Source organism: Scardinius erythrophthalmus (assembly GCF_964197995.2).
Source record: "Scardinius erythrophthalmus genome assembly, chromosome: 16".
NCBI classification, from domain to species: Eukaryota; Metazoa; Chordata; class Actinopteri; order Cypriniformes; family Leuciscidae; genus Scardinius; species Scardinius erythrophthalmus.
The window spans coordinates 1298373-1320099 of NC_138236.1; the positions used below are offsets into that span (position 1 = coordinate 1298373).

Here is a 21727-nt window from a genome sequence, read left to right on the forward strand (position 1 = left end):
GCTGGGGCCCCCGTAAATTTTTCGTCAACGATACCAGGGACACCGAAAGCACCGGGGAACATGAAATTTGGTGGGCATGTAGCCCCACTAGACTTCTAAGGAAAATTTTCGTTTGGTCCCCGGGGGCCACTCCCCCCCCGCGCTGGGCCCCCCCAAACCCAAAAAAATGCAGTTTTTCCTAAATAACTACCTGAACCGTGGCACCGAGGATGTAGAAATTTTTATGGTATGTTGGTCTATTAGACTTTTACGGAAAAATTTTGTTTGGTCCCCGAGGGCCACTTTCCCCCCCGCGCTGGGGCCCCCGTAAATTTTTCGTCAACGATACCAGGGACACCGAAGCACCGGGGAACATGAAATTTGGTCGGCATGTAGCCCCACTACACTTCTACGGAAAAATTTCGTTTGGTCCCCGGGGGCCACTCCCCCCCTGCGCTGGGCCCCCCCCAAACCCAAAAAAATGCAGTTTTTCCTAAATAACTACCTGAACCGTGGCACCGAGGATGAAGACATTTTTATGGTATGTTGGTCTACTAGACTTTTACGGAAACATTTCGTTTGGTCCCCGGGGGCCACTTCCCCCCCTGCGCTGGGGCCCCCGTAAATTTTTCGTCAACGATACCAGGGACACCGAAACACCGGGGAACATGAAATTTGGTGGGCATGTAGCCCCACTAGACTTCTAAGGAAAAATTTCATTTGGTCCCCGGGGGCCACTATAAACCCCCACCCCCCACAACCCAAAAATGCAGTTTTTCCTAAATAACTACCTGAACCGTGGCACTGAGGATGAAGAAATTTTTATGGTATGTTGCTCTTAAGGGCCCACATCAACCTAGCCCATAATCACTCATTTGTGATTTGCGCCCCTCCCATAAAAAATGAAAATGCAATATTATTCTGCTTTAATCGCCCCTATCTTCAGTGGAGATGTTCAGAACTGCACCATATTTCATGTGTATGATTAACTTGACATCCTCTGGGGGTATCCTCTGCTAAGTTTCGTAGAATTTCATCCATGGGGGGGTATAAAATAAATTCATTTATGTGCACATTTAGTGACTGTACACTCATCGGCCTGTAGATGGTGCTGTTGAGCGAAGGGTTGCTGGTTTAGGATGATACTGTCACACACACACACATGCAGGAATACAAACAAACACAAGCATGCACACACACTGACATCCACACGCACAGACACACACCCATACACACACATACAAATCCACATGCACAGACACACACACACAAACACACACGCGCACACATGTACGCACACATACATAAACGCACAGACACACACATACAAAGACACACACATACACATACACACACACATACACACACACACACACACACACACACACACACACACACACACACACACACACACACACACACACACACACACACACACACAGACAGACATGCACATACTACTACTTTTTTTAGGTATATACATAAACATGCAATACAGCCAAATTACTCAACGTCATTTATTTTTGTGGAAAGCCAGTGCAGGCCTGAGCGGCGGTCATATTTTGTACCGCGATGCGGTACATCTAGTAATAATATAATAATAATAATATAATATAATAATTGGTTGTGTACCAATTCTGCTTCCTATTTTTAATTCTAAATTCTTTGATGAAAAGAAAGTTCACAAGAACAGCATTTATTTAAAATAGAATATTTTGTAACATTATAAATGTCTTTACTGTAACTTTTGATCAGTTTAACTCATCCTTGATGAATAAAAGTATTGATTTCTTTTATTTCTTTCCCCCAAAAATAAAATTAAAATTCTCACTGACCGCAAACTTTTGAACGGTAGTGTTTAATGTTTCAAAAGCTTTAGATTTCAGATAAATGCTGATCTTTTGAACTTTCTATTCATCAAAGCATCATGAAATAAAAATGTAAAAAACTGTTTTCAACACTGATAATAATCAAAAATGTTTTTTGAGCATCAAATCATCATATTAGAGTGATTTCTGGAGGATCATGTGACACTGAAGACTGGAGTAATGATGCTGAACATTCAGCTTTGATCACAGGAATAAATTACGCTTTATTATATATTCACATAGAAAACAGTCATTTTAAATTGTCATAATATTTCACAATATTACTGTTTTTTTTTTATTGTTTTTTATCAAATAAATGCAGCCTTGGTGAGCAGAAGAGACTTCTTTTAAAAACATTCAAAATCTTACTGACCCCAAACTTTTGAACGGTAGTGTACGTATTTTGTGTTTTGCAAAAATGTTGCCACGGGAATGTTTTCCCGATGAGCCTGTGTTGCAGCATCATATTCCCAACTTTATTGAATCAATAAAGCAAAACAACAAGCAAAAAAACTGCTCGCACTATCATGTTCCCTGCGCTCTGACATTCAACAGTGTTTGACTGTGAGTTTGACACGAGGATTCGTTCGGTTCGGCGCTGCTCTCCTCCGCCAAGACTGAAATCTTTGGATTTGCAGAGTCATGCAAGCTGCATCGAATCAAGTCCAAGGCATCAATTCTTATTTCATATCACTCTCACAAGCTCACAAAAGTAATTTCAGAGGTTTGATAGAAGTTTTGGCACCTTCTGAGTAGCTTCTTTGGACAATCTAACACATAAATCGCACATTCCCTTCCCTTCAATTGTCACACAGAAAATAATTTCCACACTTTGAAATTAAGATGTTGAATCTTGTCAATGCTTACATTAATTCTGAACGATGCTTTCTGCAGAATGGACTAGAGATGATTGTGTGGGAAGGGGAAAAACACACAAAGGGACTAATTATGCATCTATTTATCAAATAAATACATGTACATGAAACATTGATTTGGTGTGTGGTTGTAGACAGCAGGGGAAAAAAAATCAATGAAATGCAAATAATACAATGCAACTAAGCATGTAATCATGTAGAGTAAGGATAACAAAACAGAAAGGAAACGAAAAACCTTCCCACAACTTTTATTGACAATGCATCCAATCAGTCTAGCTGTTTTAATGCAAATTCACCAGCTAAATAGCAGAAGCAAGTCATATTACGCCAGTTCCAGCATGAACAGATTGTGTGACATGATCAATCATCATCAATGCATCATCCTCAGAAACGGTGCAAGGTCAAAGAAACCACACTCATAAACATGGTTTGTACTCAATGTGTTTTGCGTCATGAATTATCTGCATCAGTAAATAAATAGATAAACAATTAATATACCCAATTTTATTGATATATTGTCTATAGTGTACACATAAAAACAAACATTAAATAAATAAATACCGTATTTTGTTTATATATTGGGTATATAGGATATTTATATTTTATATTAAATGAATACATAAATAAAAAATACTGTATTTTATATATATATATATATAGTGTATTTTTATATCAACATGTAAAATCAAACAAAAAATAAATAAATAAACACCCTATTTTATTTATATATTGGGTATATAGGGTATTTATATTTTAAATAAATAAATAACAAATAGCCTATTTTATTTATATTTTGGGTATATAGGGTATTTATATTTTATATGAAATAAGTAATGAATACATAAATTAAAAAATACTGTATTTTTACATCAACATATACAATCAAACAATAAATAAATAAACCCCCCTATTTTATTTATATATTGGGTATTTAGGGTATTCATATGAAATAATTAAATAAATATCAATATACAGTGTATTTTCATATCAACATAAAATAAAAATAAATAGATAAATCTAGGGTATAGGGTATATATGATATTTGTATTATATATATATATATGAATAAATAAGTGAATAAATAATACATTTTATTGATATTATATTGCATATTGTAAATGTTTTCCCTATCAAACATCGAATGAATGAATGAATAAATGAATGAATGAATAAATGAATGATTATGATTGAATTTTTTTTTAATCATGCAGTGAAGTGACTCAAGACGGATGAAACTAGCACAGATGTGAAGGAAACTCCTGCCCTGCGATGATTATACAGTTTATCACTCATTACAGTAAAACAGCCGATCACAGAAAGCATCAGATCCAGAAACAGTCCAGTCTCATTCTCACCATATTGTTGGAGGATCGGATCCCTCCACTTCTAAAGAGTCGAGTTTGCTGTCCATCTGGAACTCAGTGAAGACCAGGGAGATTGTGTCTCCCGGATCCGAGAGGATCGTCCACGTACATTCGCCACTGCTCTGATAATCCTTCTGGAAATCTGGACTGGAGATGCTCCCGCTGGAGCCGCGGAAAGTCCCGCCACACGTGTCCTCCGCTGTGGACAAACAAACACAATCAAACAAACTGCCCCTTTTCACAAGATATAATATAAATCTATGGTGTCCTCAGAATGAGTCTGTGAAATTTCAGCTCATAATTCCCCCAGATCATTTATTATAGCTTGTCAAATTTGCCCTTTTTTGGGAGAGCAAAAACACGCCGTTTTTTGTGTGTGTCCCTTTAAATGCAAATGAGCTTTAGCACCGCCTCCATTCAGAAGAGGGCGGAGTCTTTACACAAGCTTCAGAAACTCCGGCAATAACAGAACAGGCCAATCTCCCTCATCCAGAATCCCAGAATAACCAGTAGCGAGTTCAGCCTTACGGAGAGACTCAGGAAGAGCTTCTGAATGTTAGTGGAGACATTTCTGTAGATGTTGTGGAGTTACACTGATCATCTCATCATCATGTTGAACTTCTCCACAAGTGTCCACAGTTCCTGAGGTCTTTATAAGACAGCGGTGACATGTTCTGGTCAATAGTGTTCAGTGCTCGTCTGTGCTCAACCACAGAACAGCTTCAGGCTTTGCTGGGTCTTCATCATTGCGTTAGAACTGGTCTCTGTTGGCGCGTGTGAAACCAAATGTCGCTGGTGTGTGTAAACGTGCAGATTAAGGGCCGGTAATATTGTAATAAGATCCTCTTCATACGTCAGAAGGAGAGCGAAATCTGATCGGCTTATTTTATAACATGCTTGCAGAGAAAGACTCACCAGAACACAGTTACTGGGTTTCACTTTTCATGGTTTCTGGGTTGGTAGAAGCACCGATTATAGCACTGGCACACAGAGAAAGTCAGATTTTAACAAATGTGTAATAAAACATGCTCAGAAACAATATTGCATTATGTAAAGAGCTTTGACTGAAGGCATGAAGGGGTCGTCCGACTGTTAGAGCGAGTCAAAGATCAGGAATCATTGACAATATGATTATTGCAGAAGATGAGCGTCACACAGCGAGATAAAGCTCCTCCAAAATAAATGTTGGTGTCTTTTTGTGTACTTTGGCAACACTATTATATTGTTGTCTGCCTACAAGCCAATGCACAATGACAAGAGCCATTATTATACACCAGGTTGATCGCACTAATTGCTGGTTATGTTCTGAGGAACCGAATGATTGTTTTAATGAGTATTATATGGGTTTTGCAAGCATTTATTTTTCAAAAACAAAACTAAAATCAACACTTAATTATGCAGCCCGAGACTAGCTTGAAAACAGAGACAGTGTCTGATAATTAATCTAATTAGCTTCATGCAGGATGAGAGGAAAGCATCAAAACATTTAACAAAACACTTGCACTTAATGAAGAGTTCTTATATTTAATACACATATCAACAGGACATCAGCTAATGCAACATATTGCACACACAAGTGGTATGCAAAAAAATTAATAAAATGCATTTGATTTTCAGGGTAAATGGATCATTGCATTTAGTCACTCTCATGTCAATCCAACCCCATATTGCTTTGTTTTTCCCATGCAGCACAAAAATAGAAACTCTGAAGCTCTTTTACATGAAACAATCACTCATAGTGCGCTGTCAAGCTTCACACAAGCACAATACTTCAAGCCTTCTGTAGATATAATAGCCTAATGTGAAAAACAGACTTATTCTTTAGTCATGTATTAGTCATTGACGTTGCTCCAAACTTGTACGACTTACTTTCTTCAGTGGAACGCAAAATAAGATGTTCTGAAAAATGCACATCCAATGAAAGTCAATGGGGTCCAAATTTATTCTGTGTTCTGCAGTGGACAAAGTCAAACCGGTTTGGATGCAAATGTTCTTCAAAGCTCTCAATCACACTGAAAATTTGTGCACTACAGGCTGAACTATTCCTTTACAGAGTCTGAACATTAAAGTTTAAGTTATTTCAACAGGATAATATCTACATCTGTCAGCGAGAGATATGATTCCTGATTTGTAAATGACGTGTATTTAAATATAATTTTACATGCACATTATGAATCCAGGTGCATTTGCACATTCAGATGCTTCAAAGCAGAGGAACATCCATTACTAACATTTCTAAAAAAGCTTCATACCTATTAATGCATCCTGGCAGTCCATGTTCCCTAAGCTGCAAATTGCCTTACATGTCGGCATTTCTGCCCTAAAAGCTATTTTAGGCGAACTCATGCTTTATCACAGGACTCTCTCGACAGCTCATGCGAGGAGAAAATAAGCGATGAGTTTCAGCCACGCGAGGATCCAGATCTGCACAGCTTAAGATGCACAGGTAATTTAACATATTTGCAATGCAGAGGAGAGTTGCACGTAAACAAAAAATGTGTCTAGACAGCAAAAAGCCCAGTTTTCACGACAGCTTATTTTTGGTTAAGAACCGTCCACTTTGACAGGAAGAAACCGTCTGACCAACACATAAAGTGACTAAACTATTTGTTTTCCACATGCTATTTAGGGAAATATGATGTGAAGCGGATTAAACCTCAAGAACAGACCGGAGTGAATAAAAAAAGGTCATTTAAGGTGAGACACTACAGGTGAATAGGGTAAAATATTTAAAGATATCACCATGAAACTTTCCCAGTTGATTACCTGCATCAAGATGAGAAAAATGTATAACAAGTTTTCTGTTTAAATATGCAAATTAAACATTATCTAATTAAATATGCGCTTATTTGCATTTAAAAAAAAACGAAATCTGACCATTGGATAAAGCAAGGTTCAAAATTATTTTTTTCATTGTGTTCACATATTAGATGAAAAAAAAAATGATAGAGGGATTCATGGATATCTACTTTTGTTATCCTGTAAATCATAAAATAAATACTGTCAATAGCCTTAAAAAATTGATTTTCGCCATGTTTTTTGGAATAAAATGTTATAGAAATCAGGCTAGAAATAATATATTTACAAATCCCTCTGTAAATGTCTTCATAATATAACTAGGTACAAGACTGGAGAGTTTGGTGTGTATCGGTGCTCCTGAAGAGGAGATTTCAGACTTGGAGAATGAGAGAAAAGTCATTTTGAGAAAACGGGCTTTAAAGATTTATCATCAGCCAATGAGATTGCGCGTTCAGCCCTTTTACTTTCACGATTGGTTGCTGATAAAAAGGAAATTACCATATTTGGATCTGACAGCATTGTAGAGGAGAGAGAGAGAGCTTTCTAACGTTGTGTGTGATGACAGGAGCAGACAGCGGTCGCGGAGCAGCGGGAGGATTTACAACGCCAACTTTTGTTGAATTTATGAGAAATCTACAGACGCAAACAGACAAAGTGAAGTAAAATAAAGACCTAAATGAGTATTTCTGACTTTTTTTCACCACAAGTCTAAAAGAAGACATGTTATTGAAGACAAATAGCCCAAAATCTGAGTTGACCAGTGAAAAAAAAAAAAAACTGATGTGTTTGCCTGCCGTGTCTCGCCTTAAAGTGCTTTTTTGCATATTACATGTCATGCAGTGTGTAAAAGAGCTGTTTGGGAATATTAAAAGATCTGCAAAGATCAAAGTGTACGACAAATAAAGTTATTGTCTCCTAAAAGAAAGAATCAATCTCGGAAAGGAGGAGTTTAGAGAGACTGAATCTTCAAACGAACCATTTCAAACTCTCTGGAATTAAAGTGTTTTTTGACTTGATTGCATGTAAACATGTTGTAAGAGACTCCAAAACCTTTACATTAGCATAACAGGGGCACTTTAATTATTAATGATGAACATGCTATATGATCAATTATTTACATTTCTACCATGGAGTCATTCATTGGCTGGCCGTCAATTATGCCTTGATGATAAATTATGGGACGCCAATTTCCACAAACTGATACACAGAAAATATCGGAATATGTTATAGGTGTAGATTTATGATCCAAAAGTATTTAAAACTTCAAATCAGTGCTTTTCATAGACAATGAAAAGAAAGGAATGCAGCAAATGCAGAAAATGTACTTATTAAAAAAGTTTTTTTTAAACTTCTTTCTAAAAGTACTTTTCACAGACATCATTAAAAAATTTTTTTTCAATATATTACAAAAATAATTTCAGCCCTGTTCATGGAAAGCTAGTTTATTTGGTATTAACTGCCCAAAATACTAGGTGAATAATCTATTTTTTTATGCTTCTAACATGGAAAAAGTCATTATTTTAGCATCAAAACAACACAATGCAACTTTAGCAATTTTAGTTTCCATCCACCTATTTTAATGTGCATTTTGGGATATCACATAAAAAAAAATCACTGGATGGAAACACCAATATGCGCATAAATTCTAAAAATGCACATAAAAACGAATGCGCTCAATTGAGGAGGACATTTTTCAACCGATAAACTACGATGGAAACAAATTTACTGAATAAATTCCTCAATAATCTCATGTGACTTTCCCTCAGCGTCAGCTGTGATTGGAGTAACCAGCGGACCAATGGCGTCGCAGCGTCTCTAATGTTGGTTTGGTGTTTCTGAAACGCCGGAGTCGAAGTGTGTGATCAGAATGATTTGGTGTAATTCCCTCCAGAAGCGTCTCACACACACGAGTGTGTTCCCGAACACCAGCATCTGAATGACAGCGTTTACTGTGTTTCATCTGAGTTTATGATGGAGGGGAAAACAGCCTGAATGCAGAATCTTATACTGTATAATCTTATATACACAATAACAATATTTTGCACCAATTTCCCAGAAAGTGACGAGTTTATTCTCTTGAAACACTGCTTTATTCACAAATGTTAAATGCAATATTCCAATTTTGTGCATAGGTTAAATCTGCAACTTTAAGCAACCTAGCTTTTGTTTCCAGGCGGACTCAACCAATCAGATTAGAGCTTGCCAGATCAAGAAAGTCCTTTTTCTTTTCTTTGCAGTTAGACAGAGAGCGAGTGATCTACGGCCGGCCCATAGACTCCAGAGAAGAGCAGAAGTCTCAGTGAATTCAAGGCGTTTGCTGAATCTAATGTAGGCTGATGATGGGAACATGAAAGCTACTGGATAATAGATCGGTACATCCCTTATCCTCACTCATTAAAGCAGAGCCCAGAAGAACAAACTTCACACTATGAGGGATTAATGTTGCTTATCAAGATTCATTTGGATTCTCATTATCTTTCATTCTGAAGGATGAACTGTCGTTTTTTTTTTTTTGTTCTTTCATCAGACTGGAAGTTCAACACTCCTCTATGAGTGTTAGAGAATAAACTCAAACCCTGTTGAATATGGTTACATTATCATTTATATTAGCCTTGTCTGACTTTATAGTGCCTGCAAAATGTATTGTCGCATCATTTTACAACTGTGTGCTTTTACTTTTCATTAAAAGGCACTGTGTAAAAAGAAGAAATCAGCATAATTTGTTTGCACACATTCACACATTTAAGCATGACATTGTCCAAATAGTCTTTGGGGCCACTGTAAGAACACATCAACTGCCTCAGATTATGAATATGCATTAACAACACCAAAACTCAAAGTATGCATATTAGCATTTCAGACCTGTAGCATTTCTAGGCTAAATGAATATTTAAAGAGAAACAGCTACAAATCAACATGCATGTGAAATAAAACCCATTTACTTCCTTAAAATACATCAATGGTCTTGTGCAAGATGTAATGCAGAACATTACATATATTGCATTATATGAAAATGTAGGTTGTGAAGGTTCAAGTACACTTTCAACAAAAGCATGTGCCTATAAAGGGTTTGCATTAACGTCACTCATCCGGACCAAGTGGCAGAAGAGCTGAGAGTGACTGGATTTAATGGGAGAAACTGCGAAAACACGAGTAAAACCAACAATTATCAGTTTAAACTAAAGGTTAGACTCGATATAGTGTTCCTTACAACTTACCAAAGATCCAGTGATCATGGATATCGACATACAGCAGGAATCAAGTCTGATTTTAAAACTGGGGAAATACATAAAGCAAATTTGCCTGTGAATGCTTTATATAAATACAATATAGGTCTAAATCTGGGTGATCACTTATATCAGTGTTATATATATCATCATATCGTCCAGCCTTGAAACTTGTATAGTTTTTTTGTCAGTGTTTATTTAAAAACGCCCAATTATGCAGAATATACGATGGTAAATATTAAATGAATGAGTTGCCAATACAATATATAACAATACAATATATAGGGTATCATTTTATCCCATAATTCAGCATATTGACACACAATAATAACTGTAAATCCAGCTTTCTCTGCCTGGATCCAGTTGTTTCTGTGAATTGCAGATCCATTTGCTTCGTCGGTCTGTAAATATATACCTCAGATTTCTTGTCAAATCTAGTTATACAGTCGATCTCAAAGCTCTTTCCCATTTTAAATGTGTTTTTTTTCACGCTGGAAACCAATGCTGCCACTGATGAATTTAAATAAAGCGTGTCATTTTCTTCCCAACTCCCGTTGCACACACCTCCTCCTCCAGTGTCAGGTAATCACTATTATTATTAGTAGATGCAGAGTTCAGCACACAGGTTTCCATGCGATAACAGTGTGTTATGATGCATCACAGGTGTTCATTCGCCAGCTGAATCACACACACCTGTGACACACTTATAGAGCACATAAAGAAATCAATAATCGCAATATATGAGATTCTTTGCCACAGGGTGCTTTATCTTCCCCAAGAAAGAAACCTTGTAAACTGGAGGAAGCAAAGTAACTTTGGTGGAAATAGAGCATGGGAAAAAAGATCGAGCTTGAGAAAAAAATAAACTGGCGTTGCTCAATTGAGTTTTAATTGTGAATGTTGACAATACAATTTATTTTGCTCACATAGTGTCTACTGTTCAAAACATGCCAGAAAATACTGTTCATTTAGTCAGTTAATGAAGCGGCGGGCTTGTGCAGTGAGTTGTGTTTCCCATCATTCTCTGTGGCTTCGCCGATATATCAAATGATCTTGATTTTCTTGCATTAGCACAACAAAGTTTTCTGTTAAAGTACAAAATAGAGAAACAACAGTGAAATTGCACAATAGATCCAAATTATGTCTCTCTTGGATTCACGCAGATCGCAATATTTCAACTTGATTGTGCTCTGATATTTTACACCATGGTTGAGCAATAGAATTGGTTCACTTCGATTCATAATTTAATTTAAATTGAACTGGCCACAACCCACAGGAATTGATTTCATTAGACACACACACACACACACACACACACACACACACACACACACACACACACACACACACACATATATATATGCACACATATATAAATATAACACATACATAAATATATATACTATATATTAATTAGTGCTGTTAAATCGCAGTCAACCACATATGTGTATACTATATATATATATATACACTACTGGTCAAAAGTTTTAGATCTGTAAGATTTTTAAAAGAAGTCTCTTCTGCTCATCAAGGCTGCATTTATTTGATAAAAAAAAACAGTAATATTGTGAAATATTATGACAATTTAAAATGACTGTTTTCTATGTGAATATACAGTAAAGTGTAATTTATTCCTGTGATCAAAGCTGAATGTTCAGCATCATTACTCCAGTCTTCAGTGTCACATGATCCTTCACAAATCACTCTAATATGATGATTTGATGCTCAAGAAACATTTATGATTATTTATTTCAATGTTGAAAACAGTTGTGTGTAAAAGAATCAGAATGCTTTGATGAATAGAAAGTTCAAAAGAACAGCATTTATTTAAAATAGAATATTTTCTAACATTATAAATGTCTTTACTGTAAAAATTCTCACTGACCGCAAACTTTTGAACGGTAGTGTTTAATGTTACAAAAGCTTTAGATTTCAGATAAATGCTGTTCTTTCAAACTTTCTATTCATCAAAGCATCATGAAATAAAAATGTAAATAACTGTTTTCAACACTGATAATAATCATAAATGTTTCTTGATCATCAAATCCTCATATTCGAGTGATTTCTGAAGGATCATGTGACACTGAAGACTGGAGTAATGATGCTGAACATTCAGCTTTGATCACAGGAATAAATTACACTTTACTATATATTCACACAGAGAACAGATGATTTACATTGGAATAAAATTTAACAAAATTACTGTTTTTGTTTTTATTCTTTATCAAATAAATGCAGCCTTGATGAGCAGAAGAGACTTCTTTTAAAAACATTAAAAATCTTACAGATCTAAAACTTTTGACCGGTAGTGTATATATACATATATATATATATATACATATATATAATAGTTTTTTTTTTTTTTTTTCTTACCAATCCCAAACTTTTGAATGGCAGTGTATACACACATACACACTTTTATTTTAGATGCGATTAATCGTGATTAATCTATTTGACAGCACTAATATACATATATGTGTACATATACACACAGACACACACACACACACACACACACACACACACACACACACAGACAGACACACACACACATACTCACACACACACGCACACACACACACACGCACACACACACACACACACACACTTGACATTATATGAGTTTTGCTTTTGAGCTGCCGCTGCATGAGCTTTGCTGCTACTGGCAGACATGGGTCCTGAATTCAGAAGCCTTTGAAATGATAATGTGTTTTACACTATACATTACATTTTTATGCTGAATTTCAGCATTCATGGCTGGGATATTGCTCTGAGACAAACAGCTACTCTGTGAAAATGGGTTTGATGTACTCGGTTTTGGAACTGGCTGCTAAACGAGCAAGGAGGCGAGCAGAGATAAGATAAGCTCGCTTCGCCATGCACTAAACTGTCACAGCGAGGAAAACATCTCGACATGTTCGGCAGGGCTTTAAGCTGTCAGAAAGACCAAGACATTCAGAAATTCTCCTCAGAGCGTTGATGTGGACAGAGTTACCGGAAACATGTGTCCGACAACCAGTCAAACCACTGAAACTGCTCGCACAGCAAGAACTCGAACGCTTTTGAGAGTGTGTGTCCTCAATCTGGCTCGTTCCATCTGGATTGGGAGATTTCTGCCACTCAAGTGTTTCTGGAGACTCTTGGATGAGCTCCGACATCAAGAGAATGGGCAGTTTCTCAGAGGAAAAGGGATCAAAAGACCATCTGCCCGTTCTGAGGTCCCAATCCTCTCTCAGAGAGACCGAAAACTGAGAGGAAGATGGAGAAGCGCTGCAGAAATGTTTTCCCATGGCTATTCTACTTCAGAATTGTTGTTTTTTATAGACATTTCTATTGAAATTCTCTCATGAAGTTCTCTTAACATTCTTATAAAGTCTCTTAAAGTTATTCCAGTGCCGAGAACATTGGTTTAAAGTTACCTTATCTTCAACAACGTTCATCCTCATGCTTATTCCACTACAGAATTGGTTTTATATACAATCAAACCAACATGTATTCAGACACCTTCAACATTACTCACATTTTATTCACAGTTTATTCGCTATAGTTTAGAGAATGGTAATAAAATATGAGCAGAACTCAGCTGATATTTGACTGGTTTTGTCCGTCCTTCTGTTAGACTGTCTTACACATGAATTATGTTGAATATCTGTCAGCTGTTAAATTTAACTACACAATTAGATAATAGCAGTTTAGCTCAACCAATCACCAAGCAATGCTTCATTTTGTTCAGTCTGTGTGTAAAAAGAGCATTAGCAATTAAAGAAAACACACTTCAGCAAAACATGATCAGCTCAAAGTGTCAGAATAATTTTTGGTCCCAAATTTTAATACATTTTACTGGTATGAAGAATTATTGGGTATAATATGTCACAGTTTACTTTATTTTGCTCTCCTCACTTACAGAACTGAACTATAGTGTCCTGCACACACTAGTGAAACAATATCAAAAATGATATCTGGTGTCTGAATAATGTTTGCAGTAACGTCAGTAACGCTCTGGAGTGTTTCCCGTATAACGCTGTAACTCGCTGCTTCACTACTATAGTACGATCATCGCTGAAGAAATCAACTATAGTCACGACTGTTTCCCGAAACCATATTGTCACAAATTGGTCGTTCAACCGTGTTGGTTAATGATGTCCCGCAGGTTATGGAGTAATAACTACTGTTAATGAATCTGTTTGAGATCGAATTAACGCTAGATGTTTTGCTATAAATTACAGACATGACATCTGAGGACTATTTCTCATTTTTCTCAGTTATTTTGCTTTATTTACAGATTCAATCATAGACTCGTTCTTACGCACTAGAGCTCGTTCACACATGCACACTCTTCAAGAACTACGCTTTAAATCTCTTGAAAAACTAAAAGACGTAAATGACATTTGTATGTATTCTAAATTAAAGACACTGCATGTCCGCTTGCTTATTTTACTCAAGATACTGTAACGATTTATTGAGTCCACATGTCATGCAAACTAGAAACTCTTCTTCTAACCACAGGTCGAGATCTGTCGAGGTTTTTGGAAACACAGACTCGTTGAACTGCTGATAATGACGGACCATAGTTGCTAACGATGCTTTCAGGAAACACATCCAAGAGCGTTACTGACAGACTGGGAAGAGAGGAACCGCAACAATGGAGAATATGGGGAAAATAATCAACATTAATGCATGCAAACCTATTCTAGTAGTGCCCAAAAACAAAATCAAGACTTTGTAAAAGTGTATAACAGATCCTCTTTAATGTTTTAAAAATTGGACATTTATTTTCTGAAATGCACACGGCCAACAGGTCTGATATTCTTGGAACGTTTTAGCTGTGTTTCTCACAGGTCTCTCAGCTGGCATAAACACAAAGCAGTCGTCCACAGCATAAGAGCCGACTCTCATTCAAGCGCCATTTCTGCCTGTGCTTTGCATTTAAGAGCAATATAGTTGGCTTTAACGACATCCAGAAGGGGCAAGCCTCCAGGCTCAGATATCCTCATCAAAGGGGATCAATTTCCCTCGCCTGAAGATGAAAAAGCATGTGCTAAAAAGCCTTGGGTCAGAAGACGTATAAAACAGATTCGTCCCTGGTTTGAGTGATTTGGCTGTATCACAAGGCCACGAGTCTTTCGGTTCACTGAACGAGACGGAAACTGGCACTAGTTGTTCTCTCTGGTGAATCATCCGGAATCACAAAATGTCCAACCAATTTCCATGTGTTATCTTTGATATAACATTAATTAAAAGACATTTGTTTCGACTGTGCAGTGTGACTGTGCAACTATCCTGGCTGAAAATAGCACATTAAAACAGGTTTTGTGAAACTCAGGATAGGAGACTTTATGGCCAACAGAACACTAGCTTTGCCAAATGGACCAGCTAAACTAACTAAAACCAGCAAAACAGCACAGATATTATATTCAAATATTCCCATAACGGGACTGAGACTAAAAAATACAGCTTGGAAAATACAATCGCCCACATTAACCAGGTTGTTTTGCTTCTGCTATGATGGATGGATGGATGGATGGATGGATGGATGGATGGATGGATGGATGGATGGATGGATGGATGGATGGATGGATGGATGGATGGATGGATGGATGGATGGATGGATGGATGGATGGATGGATAGATAGATAGATAGATAGATAGATAGATAGATAGATAGATAGATAGATAGATAGATAGATAGATAGATAGATAAACAGAGAGACAGACAGACAGAGATAGATAGATAGATAGATAGATAGATAGATAGATAGATAGATAGATAGATAGATAGACAGACAGACAGACAGACAGACAGACAGACAGACAGACAGACAGACAGACAGACAGACAGACAGACAGACAGACAGACAGATAGATAGATAGATAGATAGATAGATAGATAGATAGATAGATAGATAGATAGATAGATAGATAGATAGATAGATAGATAGATAGATAGATAGATGGATAGATGGATGGATAGGTGGATGGATAGGTGGATGGATGGATGGATGGATGGATGGATGGATGGATGGATGGATGGATGGATGGATGGATGGATGGATGGATGGATGGATGGATAGATAGATAGATAGATAGATAAACAGAGAGACAGACAGACAGAGATAGATAGATAGATAGATAGATAGATAGATAGATAGATAGATAGATAGATAGATAGATAGATAGATAGATAGATAGATAGATAGATAGATAGATAGATAGATAGATAGATAGATAGATAGGTGGATAGACAGACAGACAGATAGATAGATAGATAGATAGATAGATAGATAGATAGATAGATAGACAGACAGACAGACAGACAGACAGACAGACAGACAGACAGACAGACAGACAGACAGACAGACAGACAGACAGACAGACAGACAGATAGATAGATAGATAGATAGATAGATAGATAGATAGATAGATAGATAGATAGATAGATAGATAGATAGATATCTGTTAGCAACTTCTGAGTTTCCTCGAATCAAAGAGTTGAACCAGTTTGACTTCAAGCCAATTAAACAGAATTTCATAACCAAAATGATGAGTCACAAAACCTGTCTCTGTCTTCATTCATCCCGCTAGAAGCCACTGAAGCAAAACTAATAAGAAGATGAGAGGCTATAATACATCAAACATGTTTGCTGGTTTAAATGCTTCTTAATGAGGCCTTTTCTACACAAAAAGTAAGTTTTGAGCCATGTTCATCTTTCATCAAGCGCAAACGATACGCTCATTTTTCACATATCCAAGGGATACAGCATATTCTTCTTCATGCAAATCTAAAATGTAAAACGCTACCCACAATACCTGAGTGCACATCAAAGATTCTCACGCCGATAATTAAAGCAACACCTACATTATTAACTGTATTGCGAAGGCTTATCCCACTGGGCCGACTTGCGTTTGATTGTGCCGTGCGAAAGAAGACTAATGCAGAAGAACTGCAGGAATCTACAGCAGAACGCTTCACAAATCAGCATATCTAACGCAGTCCCAGACAGACAAATGAGAAGCAGAGAGAATTTTAAGAACAATACAAGTTAAAAAACAACGTTCATTTAAAATTCAACATAACAGAATAATATAAAAGCTGCATATATCAAAGCCAAAGCCAGAGTATTCTGGGCTTACAGCAAAGCAGCAAAACAACACAGCTTTATAAAAGAGTCTGTTGCCCCGAAAAGTGTTTGCACATTTAAAGCATACTTACTTAATGTCTGAAAGTCATTGCACTGGATAGTAAAATATCACAGCAAGTGGCATTTAAAAGAGAGACAGCACAAGCAAAACTCTTCAAAAGAAGCATTTGAGGTTTAAATGACAAAGAAATGCAGTTCAAATCCGTCAAACTGAACATGTTCACAGTGAATGTGAAGAGCTCTGGTTCCTCTGTGTGAAACCGATGACGAATGACTTCACATAAATCACAGAAAACACTAAATATCCAAAACTCACCATATATTTGTGATGATTTTGGTTAATAAAGAGATGTCTCTGATTTAAAACCTGGGAAGTTTGATTCATTTTTGTGAATCAGTTTAAGCTGCGTTTCAATTAATTGTTTTAAAACTCTGATTGAGTGATTTTTTTTTTTTTGTGCACATTAAAAGTAAAAATACATTATATAAATTATATTATATTATATTAATAGGGCTGTCAAATCGATTATTTGCATTAACAGTTTTCAAGTTTGTGTTTATATAATGTGTGTGTGTGTGTGTGTGTGTGTGTGTGTGTGTGTGTATGCATATATATGTATACTGTATGTGTATTTATATATAACACACACACACACATATATGTATGTATCTCTCTCTCTATATATATATATTTATATATATATATACATCTAATACAGATTAGATGCGATTCATCGATTTGACAGCACTAATTGATCATTAATTGTTATTTTTAATTTAATCTGTTTACTATAAGGTATTATTATATTCATCCACAAAAAAAATTTATAAAAATTATTAATTCAAAATGATTTAATAAAAAATCTTCCTTGTATTCATTTAGACAAAAACATCATTTACTGCATTTTGCATCGACTTGGGAAAATGTGTTTATTTTTAAATGATGGGTCCTGATTGAAAAAAATAAAAATAAAAATTCAGAGCATATACAGTACATAATTATCCAGATATATTTAAATATTGATTTAGCTTTAATCGCTCAGCCCTTTAAAGTTAAAATGTCATTACATATTAGTTCCGAGAAGAGCTTGATCATCATTTGTTTCCAGAAACCTTTGATATTTAATCATCTAATGCAATGACATTCAGACGTCGTAAGCGAGAGCAAACGCATTAAAGCCCTGCGACGCTCCACAAACGCAGAGAGCGGCTCCGTCTAATCAGAAGAGCTCAGGGAATCAAGCGTCCAGAGAATGAGGAGCAGTGTGGGAGCGCTCTTACCTCTGCAGATGGGAATGGGAAAATCCCACACGGCTACATTAGATGTGCTGGTGACACAGGTGAGCTGAGCGTGGCCGTCGAGTGTGTATCCGGACACACAGTGGTAGCGGATCCGGTCTCCCACATTAAAGCTGGATCCATTCAGGATTCCTTTAGCAGGAACTCCTGGATTCCCACAAGAACTGCTTTGTAGTTCTGGAGAGAGACAGAGAGGAAGATGCAGAACTCAGATGTGGTCAGAGTACTGTACTTAAGTGCACTGTTTGAGCATCTGTACTTTACTTGAGTATTATTGTTTCTGGAAACGTTTCACTACATTTGAAAATCAAGTCAAGTCAAGACATCTTCATTTATATAGCGCTTTTAACAATGTAGATTGTTTCAAAGCAGCTTTACAGAGATAAACGTATAATTTAAGGTAACAGAGATTGTTTTGGCTTTATAGCGGTTCTTTAATAAAGTTATATAGACTAATATCGTACTTTTTACTCCACTACACTTCTCTCAAGGTCCTTGAGTAGAGAGTAGTAACATCAGTCAGGGGATGATTTTTATTTGTCATCTCTTTAAAGGACAAGTTCGGTATTTTACACTTAAAGCCCTGTTTTCAGATCGTTTCTGATGAAATACAACGGTTAAGATAAAAATTTGGACACATGCTGCTGGCCCGAGAATTTTAGGTTTATTTCGCTTTCCCCCCCACCTCCACAATGGCTGCGCAGGTGCACTGGAACAATCCTTCATAAAACGCATTAACCTTTCGTTTACAAAGACGTGAAACTCACCGAGTGGTCAGGGGTGTTCACAGATATGCTCACACAGAAATCGCTACAAAAGATGCTTTCCAACAGGTGTTTTACCATTCGTTGTAAAACTGTGGACCTATTTTTCCAAACGTCTCACACCCGTACATTCTTCCGCTGAGAGCTTTAATAATAGACACTCCAGCCCAGTTGGTGGCGATAATGCACCTTTGCCAATTGCAAGCAAACCACTGGCATTTAATTGAATACACAGAAGAAGCAGAAGAAGAAGCGGCGGAGTAATACCGTACCGCACACAGCTCGTCCAATACAAGTCAGTGGAGTTGGACAAAAACTACGATAAAACCTGTTGGAAAGCATCTTTTGCAGCGATTTTTGTGAGAGCATATCAGTGAACACCCCTGACCACTCGGTGAGTTTCACGTCTTTGTAAACGAAAGTTTAATGTGTTTTATGAAGGATTGTTCCAGTGCACCTGTGCAGCCATTGTGGAGGTGGGGGGGGAAAGCGAAATAAACCTAAAATTCTCGGGCCAGCAGAATGTGTCCAAATTTTAATCTTAACCGTTCTATTTCATCAGAAACGATCTGCAAACAGGGCTTTAAGTGTAAAATACCGAACTTGTCCTTTAACGTGATTTTAGATCACTAGATTTTAGATTTGTTTTGCCGGTGACGGACAGCCTGTCTGTTAAAGCAGATTTGCTGTCGGCCGGTGATAGCTATGGTTGTGTTGCTAGGTTTTAAACCAGGTTGGATTTTTACAGACACTTGATTCAAATGTGCATGAATGTACACACATACTGTAGATGTGTTCTTCTTTTGTTGGAGTGGTAGGAGTTTTAAATGATAAAATAAATAAAGATGATTATGGCTTTTTTTTGTCAATTCAGTTGTTTAAAGCTGCCGTCGGCAAGATTTTTTTGATCATATTCACTGAAACCGACACTTTGCTCCGACAGAACAACATAAATCAGCATCGCTTCTGCCTCCACCTGGAGCCTGTTATTTGTTTTGCAAGAATCCACCGCTCCCGGTTCCTCTGGTCCAATCAGGGCAGGGCTGTGTGAGATCTGACTGTCAATCACAGTTCGTGCACACGCCACAGACCCCCCCCCCACCACCACCACTCTCGCGCACGTTACAACATCAACTGAAGTTCGCAGGTGTGTTGGATTGTACGAAGCGTTATGGCGGAGAGAAAATCGGTAACACTTTAAAATAATGGTTCATTAGTTAACATTAGATAACATATTAACTAACATGAACTAACAACGAGCAATACATTTGTAGCAGTATTTATTCATCTTTGTTAATGTTAGTTAATAGAAATACAGCTGTTCATTGTTTGTTCATGTTATTTCACAGTGCATTAACTAATGCTAACACATACAACCTTTGATTTTAATAACGTATTAGTAAATGTTGAAATTAACATTAACTAAGATTAATAAATGCTGAAGAAGTATTGTTCATTCTTAGTTCATGTTAACTAAGGTAGTTAACTAATGTTAACTAATGAACCATTATTTTAAAGTGTTACCAGAAAATCTACTAACAAGCTTCCAATTCCTCAGAGTTGTAAACATTCAATATTTTGGCTAAGTCCCCTCAATCTGCCAGACTTGCCGACTGCAGCTTTAATTTCTATAGGTTTTATAACATTCTAAAAGCTCTTAATTCCACGGATACGACACATTGGCAGGTGTATTCACTAGGTTGCTTCATAAGGTATACTCTCAGAATAAAAGGTACAAAAGCTGTCACTGGGACAGTACTCTTTAAAAGGGTTCTAATATGTACCATTTAGGTAGTAATATGTACACTTTTGGTACCAATATGTACCTTTGAGGGACTAAAATGCACTCTTTAGGTACAAAGGTGTACCTTTTGAAAAGGTACCGCCACAGTGACAGCTTTTGTACCATTTTTTCTGAGATACAACAATGCAAAAATAATAAAACAATGCATTGACATTTGATACTTACGTACTTGTAACTGAGTAATGTTTGACCAGTAGTATCTGTACTTTCACTCAAGTAAGGAAGTTGTGTACTTCTAAGCAAAGTTTTATTCTTAGCGCATTACTGGTTACAACCTGCCGATTAGACAGTTGCAAGCCTGTATTCATCAAAAAAAAAAAGTCACGAAAATTAATAAAAATTAATCTGTGCAAGACACAAAAAGGCCACAAAATCCATGAAGATATTTATGCAGATATGCATTCGACTGTCCTTATTTATCTCTCAGCCATCTGACTAATATTCCTGCTTTGACACATTTCTAATCCCCCGGGACACATGTCTGGATATATGCTATGTTAAGCTCGCTTATCTTTGATTTAAACCAACACACATCCGCTCGGAGCACCTGCCACCTTCAGGAAGAGGCATTCCCGTTTCAGACTGATATTGCTGACGACCAGATGATCA

General features: G+C 36.8%; 1 protein-coding gene across 1 annotated transcript in view; it reads right to left on the bottom strand.

The window, feature by feature from the left end:
• Window positions 1–21727, bottom strand: part of csmd3a (CUB and Sushi multiple domains 3a) — a gene marked incomplete at both ends in the record, with an annotated part of 339298 nt that overhangs the window by 258802 nt on the left and 58769 nt on the right. The window contains 2 exons of the mRNA XM_081389133.1: window positions 4078–4285; window positions 18533–18727. Coding sequence (XP_081245259.1) covers window positions 4078–4285; window positions 18533–18727 — 403 coding nt within the window. The remainder of the gene's footprint in view (window positions 1–4077; window positions 4286–18532; window positions 18728–21727) is intronic.